Source organism: Prunus mume, linkage group LG1 (genome assembly GCF_029339155.1).
Source record: "Prunus mume cultivar Tortuosa linkage group LG1, ASM2933915v1, whole genome shotgun sequence".
In the NCBI taxonomy this organism is placed as follows: Eukaryota; Viridiplantae; Streptophyta; class Magnoliopsida; order Rosales; family Rosaceae; genus Prunus; species Prunus mume.
Window position 1 is genome coordinate 2,077,194 of NC_142698.1, and position 8,889 is coordinate 2,086,082.

The 8,889-nt window shown below is 34.4% G+C and overlaps 1 protein-coding gene across 2 annotated transcripts; it reads right to left on the minus strand.

Moving 5' to 3' along the window:
- Positions 1-1,673: 1,673 nt before the first annotated feature.
- Positions 1,674-7,388, minus strand: LOC103329768 (TFIIB zinc-binding protein). 2 transcript variants are annotated; one of them, XM_089050709.1, is made up of 7 exons: positions 7,090-7,388; positions 3,996-4,066; positions 3,004-3,162; positions 2,651-2,691; positions 2,243-2,302; positions 2,094-2,153; positions 1,674-1,977 (listed from the first exon to the last, which is right to left on the minus strand). In XM_089050709.1, the coding sequence occupies exons 3-7, from the start codon at positions 3,119-3,121 to the stop codon at positions 1,903-1,905; spliced, it is 354 nt and encodes a 117-aa protein (XP_088906835.1). In that variant the 5' UTR covers positions 3,122-3,162; positions 3,996-4,066; positions 7,090-7,388; the 3' UTR covers positions 1,674-1,902. The 2 variants fall into 2 exon arrangements, with proteins under 2 accessions (XP_088906835.1, XP_008230497.2); XM_008232275.3 differs by lacking the exon at positions 3,996-4,066 and having other exon boundaries at positions 7,090-7,386.
- Between the last annotated feature and the right edge of the window lie 1,501 nt (positions 7,389-8,889).

Consider the following 8,889-nt stretch of genomic DNA (forward strand, 5'->3'; position numbering starts at 1 on the left):
ATAGACCGTCTGAGCCCTGATATCTAATGAAATTTATTGTAATCTTTTTCATCTATAATTTAGCGAAAGCTGATTTTGTTTACTAGAATGCTGCATCTTGTCTAATTTCTGTTACTATTATGCCATAAAGTGGCATGGGATGTTCTGATGCTAGCCTTTTTCACCACTCAAATTTGTTTGCTTTTCTGTTATCTAAAGATGACAAAAAATGGGAATGAGAAAATGGAGATGATAGATGTGAAGGTGAGAGGAGAAAATATATACAATAAAAAATTAAAAGCCAAAATATAAAAACAAATTTTTTTTTTTTTTGAGTTTATATTCATACATGATTCTTTTTTTTCTTTTTCTTTTTTTTGTTTGTTTGTTTATCATCTCTCTTATTCTTTCATATTCCCTCTTTTTTCTTTAATTAAAAAACAATTTGAAAGTATAGAAGAAAAGAAAGAGAACATGATTGTACAATATATATATATATATATATATATATATGTAGGGCCCCTCAAATAACTTATTTGAGGAATTCCTTAAATAAAGCTTATTTGAGGCCCTATAATTATTTGAATCCGATATCATTTGACCACCAATTGAATTATTGAAATTTTAGTACTTTCTTGAAGATGTATTTATTGATTTTGTAGGACACGATTGGATGTTGAAACGGTTTTCGATTTGTCTAATTTTTTATAAGGATGATCTATGAATGTAGACTTAAAGTTTAGATCGTTGAAAAAAAAAATTGTAAGAGACCCTTAAGGGTGTCTCTCAAATAAAATTATTTAAGAAATCCCTCAATAGAAGATAACTATATTTTTTTTTGTCATTCGATAGGGAGGGGGATGAGGAAGTATTATATTGAGTCGTCTCAAGATTGTTTTCTACATAAATCGAACTTGGGTGCCTTTGGGGAGAATGGGGAGAATTTAGCCCACTTTTCTACTGTGGTGCCATATTGGGGGACAACATTGGTATACTTTCATTTTCATTGAAGAAAATCGCAGTATTTATATTTACAGTAAGTTGGACCACGTTACTTGTCTTTCCTATCTAGGTGTAAAATTAAAAGATAGGAACCAGACCAGACCCCACCTGTTGATTGTTGACGCCAGGACCACTGTCATGATTTGCTTTGCATTCCCATCTTGCACGCTTCGTGTGGTTCTCAATCCCTTCATATGAAATATAAGAAGTCTCCCTAAATATCCACATGAGGTAGCCCAATTTCTTCTCTAACGTCAGTTCGGTAGGGGTCCGATTTTAACTGTATTGACCGATTTGGTTCGGTTTTATTGTGGTTCTGAGTTTTTGTAAAGTAGCCTAAAACGAATCTAGATAAAGATGCATTTTGAGTTTTTGATCTTTGGGTTGAAACCGTATTAGTAATTAAACTTTAAAGTTTGTTGACATGTTGGATTTTAGGCTGGTTGCTATAAAATGAAAAATATATAGCAAGTCATGGATTTTAGTTGTTGTAATTGGTTTAATTGGTTGTATTTGTTCCCAAGGAAATACAAAAAGGCTTGCAGCACATTCCTGTGCAGTATAATTGGTTGGCAGCAACCTGATAACAAACATTCCATCACTTTGCTTAGTATGTTAGCATATCATGCTGCAAACAAGTTCTTTTCACTTTGGCAAGCTCGTTCCTTTCATGGCAGAAGGGAAAGCACACAAGAAGAACTTGCAATTAACATTTGGTGCATAATGTTGCAAAAATAGGATATAAAGATTCTCGACTCACTCTACTCTAATACTAGGTACGGTACAACTTCAAAATTTGATATCAGAGAAATCTTAAATATCCTAACATGTCTACACCACACTCAATTACGAACTCTGTTAGTGACTTACATCAACGCATACATTTTGATCCCCGTAGTCGCTTATATAACCTCTGACATATCAATTCTCTGTAAACTGGTGCTGGCAATTGGTGCACACGTAGAAAGTAGTTGCTCCTTCATCTGCTGATCGCATCTATACAAAAAGATATTAAAGAAAGAAAAGAAGGCAACATAGAAGACAATTAGATGACAGGAAAAATAAGCAGCAGAAAAAGAAGACAATTAGATGATTGGGCGTTTGTAGAATACCTGTCTGGAATAATATGTATGCTCATTGTGGCCACATTTTTCACATGTTTTAGCATCTGTCTGTTAAGAGGAAAAACAGTATAGAAAAATGACAAGCAGATTCCCAAACAAATACCACACCTTAAATGTAAACTGAAAAGCACAGCTACCTTTTGCAATTGCACTTTTTCTTCACGAATTATTGATATGCCTAGCTCCCTTCTAATATCCTGCAACAAGGACACATATAGAGTAATCCCTTGGTTCGGTGATCCAAACAACTCAATTCAAGCATCACCATCTCTCCCCACCCCGAAAAAGGAAAAAAGAAAAAGAAAAAAGGAATAGCGTGCCAGTACACACACCAAAGCACACATGGATTAAGATTAAAATGATTATGAACTTTCTTCTTAGGCAGTAAGATGTATATATGTTTCTGTGTGTGTGTGTGTGTGTGTAGTAGGGTAGCTTTTGCATTAGTTCATAATTAATAATAGTATCGACCAAATGCAGCCGTTATGAAAGACATAAGAACTTGTCACGAAAGATGGGCATCAAAAGATTAGTTTTGGGCATACCTCAGCAGTGGCTGTGTAAGATATTTGTCTTCCGGAGATCTCTGAAGACAATGGTAATCATATTAAGTTAATGGTTAATATTTTGAAGTCATTTATAAACCTACGAAAATAGTATTTATGCCATACATAACAAAACTGTCCAAACACCGTGAATTTGGTAAATGTGGTACCACACAAGTTTGTAAACTACGAAGTAATACTTGCAGCACAAATGGTACAGCTCAGAAGAATACAAAGCCCAATACCAATACATGATTATTTATCCATCAATCATCTGAAATGAAATTTAAAATTTGAAAATAGATTAAACATGCAAGTCAACGTGAAAGGCTGAAAGCTCAAGTTTCCTCTACCTTTCGCGCTTATCTTTCGCTTGCACAAGGGGCATTGAGCATGCTTAGTTGAACTCAATGTTCGCATAGTCCCACACAAGTCGCAGAACATGAAATCACGCCCTTCAGAATATGCCATGAAATGCCTCCCCTATGAACCGTTCACTATTGTTGATGAACCTGCACGTAGACCCTTAAGGATTAACAAAGTAATATCCATACATGTCTAGAGAGGTGCATTGAGAATGAGATTTTTCCAAGAAAATGCACGAGTTATGTTGAGAATTTCATCAAATGGCTAGTTGTGGCACTTAATTTGTCCATGTTCCATTCTTTAAAAGGTCTACCAAATCAAATTCATATCTGATAATTTCATTCATATTACCACAAGCCAAACAGCGGATTCAACAAACAAACGTGCAGCAGCTACTAAAAAGACCAAATCATTATATAACCAACATTACTGGAGTAATAAGTTGAAGAGGAAATTGTAAACAATGATGCCTAGATGCCGCTACAACATATGTAAATCATTATTTTTCTGATGAAGGAGAACTAATCTCCATAAATCATTATTCAAATGTTTATAACAATTATCTAGAGACATTGCAACTGTTCTGTGTTTTCTAGTGGCTAGCAGCTGAAATCTTCTCCAATACAAATAGGAGCAGAAAACTAGAATTTTGTTACATAAGGGAACTACCTCCCACCCCAGTTTTGAACACCTTACACAACGAAGTGCAATTTGAAGAACAAAAATAGCAAACCCTTTACATTCTCTTTGTTTTTTCTTTGCTTTTCAATCTAGCATTCAATTTGTTCAGCCCTTACAACTAGGGGATTCAATACCTTCAGTTATGACGAAGCACATAAAAAATACAGCAACACCAAAACCCAAAAACACAGCAACAAAAAAATACAAAAACAGTCCAAATATCAAATACCCACAAATTAAAACTGTTCAAAAACACCAAATCAGAAACACCCAAACAGTCCAAGTCAGATTTTTGTACCTTCGATGAAAGCCCAGGCAGTGAGATCTGAGAGAGAGAGAGACAGGAGGATATGAGTGAGACAGAGAGGACTGAGGTGGCGGTGAGATAACCAAGGTAGACCGAGAGTTGAGAGAGAGAGAGAGAGAGAGAGAGAGAGAGAGCGTGAGAGAACTAAAAATTTTTTTTTAAAAAAAAAGTGAAAATAAATTGGGCGTGCAATCTCAAACTTGTGAGCCTCCAAAATCTTAAACCCTAAACCCAAAAAATCAATTTTAATATGTTTATGGGAATTTTGAATGTCGAAGAAAGATTATGATAGTTTATTATGATTTTCAGTTTTGGGCTGGTTGAACCTTCATTAGTTTATTTATTTATGAAGGCCCAACTCCCAATTTTTTGGCGTTGTTGATGAGATATATTGAATTTGTATCTTAGATAAACGATGGTTAGTAGTTACCTAAGGCCCTGTTTGGTGGGCTGGAATGGACTGGTTAAGACTGAGCTTTTGAGTGTTGAACTGGTTTGGCTTGGATTGGATTGGACTTTAATAAGTTGTTTGGCACATTAAGTTGAATTAGGCTGCACTGGACTAAAGTCCAGTCTATTGTTTGGTACAAGTATGGACTGGACAGCATTGGACTTCAAATAAAATTTATTTTAATGTTTATTAAAATTATTTAATATCAGAAATAATTAAATTTAATATATAAAAAACTTGTACACAAAATTAAAAATAAGAAATCACATGAAGAAACCATAAAAATAGTTCAAAAATTCACAAAATTAATAATAACACGAAAATTCTTTTAAGTACATTCAAATGATCAACAAATACTTATGTTAGGTTGCTCTATTTCATGTACCAAATGTTTTTCTATCCATTCGAAGTTCATTCACACATGTTATATCACTATGTCCTATAAATCGGTCTAGAACACTCAAACAAGTCTCATGCCTAACAAAGGTTCGGTTCTTAAGATAGTACTTTTCATAGTACCATGTTGTCAAAGCATATATGACAGTTACTAACATCATGGATGCACACAAACGTTGTTTCTCTAACTCTACTGCAACTAGAGTTGTCACAATCTTCCTCTTTCTCTTTCGATCCATGTCTACCCTGCCATTAACAATATTGGCAAGAACAAAATCATAATCTGTGACTTTCTTTTTTATACTCAAACATAAACTAACAGACTCAAACATAGGGAGATTAGGTAAGCATGTTCTTACTAGGCAATGTAAGTTCAAGGCAAGAGGAACAGGCCTAATAGAAATAAGTTCATCAGCACCAACAGTTTCAGACATATGCTTGTCTAGAAAAATATTGCATTAATCACACAGATATCAGCTGAACTAAAGCAACCTTAGAAGCAGATAAGAAGTCTAGATCATGTTAGATTAGAGAAGATAGTTACAAGTTTAACAAAAGAAAACAATCAAATTCAGAAGGTGACTAAAACAAGAAACATTGAGTAAGAGAAAATTAAAACATAAGAAATATGAGTGGGACAGTCGTATGACTCGTAAGGTAGGAGAAATAAAAACCAGCACAGAGAGAGAACAGAGAGAAAAAAAAAAAAATCTAGTTTACAGTTTACGGCATTGACAAGGCATTGCCCTCTCTTGGCATGGCCTTATCATACAAAAACCAAACACACAAACACTTTGTATCTGCAGCACATGCATGAATTCCAGCCACAAGCACTATTGTTTTTTTTTACGGATTTTCAATTTTTCTTTTAAAGACAGTACAATTGGAAATAAGCACTATTGCTCATCAAATGTCTTAACAAAGACTAGATTTGTCATTGCCTGACATGAGCAGCCTGTGTTCATACACTTATTTCAGTAAAGCAACATTCACAAAGATGAGATCAACTTAGAAAGCCAATGCTCTAGTTAACTGAATGTCACCATAGTTTTCCAAGCAGTGAAAGTTTTTGGCATGCAGGCAGGATCAATAAAGGGTTATAGTCAAAGATTTGTCTAGAAAACTAATACAGATGTCTATAAGAATAAGCCTGCAATTACTATGTTCATGCAAGGTGCAATATTTGCATTCAGATTCTTCCAAACCAGGTAAACAAGACAAGTTCAGAATTCCATTAAGCTTCACACACAGGCTAGTAGGTTAGCACATATAAGGCTAAACACTTCTCATAAATCAAGCTAACAAATCAATTTGAGCATAAGGCTAAACACACAATAACCTAACCTGAATGTTACATTGAAGCATGTAATAAAGAGCAAAAAATAAAAGAAATGCCATTCTGTTCTTTATAGCTTTACTAACAGGAACTTCAAATAAAACCTGCTAATTCTATCTTTCTTTACGCCTTTTTTAACTAAGCTTTCTCTGGTTGAAAGGGTTTATGAACTGGCCAAAGAACTATATGCCTTTGAAAAACTACATAAAACAGCAGATCAAGCAACTGACACAAAAACTTTTCATAATTAAAAAAAATAAAATATGACTTTAGAAAATTGCTTTCGAACCCAACTCACTCATAAGACTTGAAAACATATTTTAAACTGATAGCAATAAGGACCAGCACTTGAAACTGATGTTCATAATCTCCAATTAATCACCCAGAAAAATAGCTAACATACAATCTTTGCTGGCACATTCAAAATGCAAGTATGAACCCAAAATTTAGACTTGTTGGTCCAACACTAAACCCTAGAAGATTTGTGGACACAAACAAACAATCATAAATTCTACACCAGATATTTCTCAAAACCCACCCTGCAAAACCCCAACTATCCACAATATCTCATTCTTCTTCCAACAAACAAAAGAATTAACAAAAACAAGAAAACCCCAAAACAGCAAACTCTTCTGCATATATCTTCCACCAAAACAGCAAACTCACACACTCCCCTAAAAACCCTAATCATCCAATACCCATTTCACAAAAACAAGAAAACTCCAAGTCCAAGCTCCCCTACCCATCAGTCAAAGTTTCAAACCACACCCTATTAGCCAGTAATTAAAACACTCTGAAAATATATCAGGCCATGATAGTGTATGCCAATCCTACTAAATCTGGAATTTTGAAGAGAAAACATACACAGCATATCCAACTAATAGTATTAGTCATTAGATTACCAGATAGCTCTTTCACTGCTTGCTCAGGATCCAACACTTCTGGGTATGAAATAGCCGATAGCCGAGGAGAAAAGCCAAGGAGGAGGAGGAGGAGGAGGAGTAGACAATCGAAAGAGCAGAGGCGGAGGCAGGGGCGTAGAAGAACGAAGGAGGGAGGAAGCGTAGGCCGTAGACGATCGAAGGAGAAAGGAGAAAGGAGGTGATGTCGTTCTAAACCCGTGGTTCCCCTCAGGTTTACAATACTAGGTTTGCTGGATTGTTATCCAATAGGAAATATGAGTACTAACCAGTCCCGTTGTGCATTTAAGCTCACCAAACGACGGACAGGATTGTAATCCATTTTAATTGAAAAATCTTGTCCAGTCCAGCCCACCAAGGCCCTAAATAGTTTAGTTTGCGTTCTATTCGTTCTCTCATTGCAATGAGTTTTATCATCATGTCGTAAGAGTGAGTAAGAGGAACGTTAACTCAGACGATTCAGAATTTGAAAATGCGGAGTGAATAGGTTCTCTCCGAAATTTCTATGGAGCGAAGAGTTTTTCACTAGGACGCTAGAATGAGGTTTTTCTATTGATAAAATTAATAAAATTATCCTCGTACCATTGATAGGTTCATATTGTTTTTAAGTATCACTTTTTATTTTTGTTTTATCACCTCTCTTATTCTTTCATACTAGCCCCTTGGCACATGTTCACTCATGTGCCAATTGGTTTTTTTTATTATTTTTTATTATTTTATTTTTAGAATTAAGAAAATAACATTGTATTATGTTCCATAAAAGTATGACCTTTTATCTGATTTTATTTTTAATTTTAATTTTTTTAAATATGAAAATGTGAATTTACTATATTATCCTCATTTAATTAATAATTTCAATTCTTAATGTTTGAATTAACCAATGGGCATATTCTGGTATTTTGAATGTTTCACCATTCTCTGCATTTTGCTTTATATATAGATAGATTACCTCTTTTCTCTTTAATTACAAAACAATTTTAAATTTTTCTAAAAAAACAAGCAATTTTAAATTTTGAAGGAAAAGAAAGGTGCTAAGCAATCCTTTAATATGGGAACTGAAGGAGTTGGTTTTTTTTTGTTTTTTCTTTTTTTTGAGATCAAATTTGAAGGAGCCTTTACAATGCTAGTATTTTATAAACCATCATTACACTTTATCATAACTAACTAGGCTTTAGGCTCAAGGCTCAAGGCTCGTTACTGTCAGTGTCATGGGGTTGAATTTGATACCACTAATCTATAAGTTATAAGGTCATTTTTCAATAAGCTAAACCTCATTGGCAATAATATGAGACATTTGATTTGCGCCCAATTAGTGAACTATGATAGTGGGTTTCGATAACAACTTGCTCAAATCTAATTTGTCTTATTATTATTTTTTTATAAGATTTAATTTGTATTATTAATTGGAAATAATAGAGAGAAAACGATTGTACTGAAATAAAATAAAATTGGGGACAGCTTCAGTATGGTATAGTCTCATTTTCATTGAAGAAAGTCGCAGTGTTCATATTTATAGTAGTTTGGACCACGTTACCTGTTCCAATCTGGGTGTATAATTGAAAGATGGGGACCAGACCAAACCAAGCTGCTGATTGCCATGCCATGCTGTAGCAGTACCATGTTTCTCTATAATCCAGTTCACACCACCAGGAGAGGACCACTGTGATGACTTGCTTTGCATTCTCATCTTGCACACTTTGTGTGGTTCTCAATCCCTTCTTATGAAATATATAACAACCCTTCGTATATATCCACATAATTTAGCTCCATTGCTTATGTAGC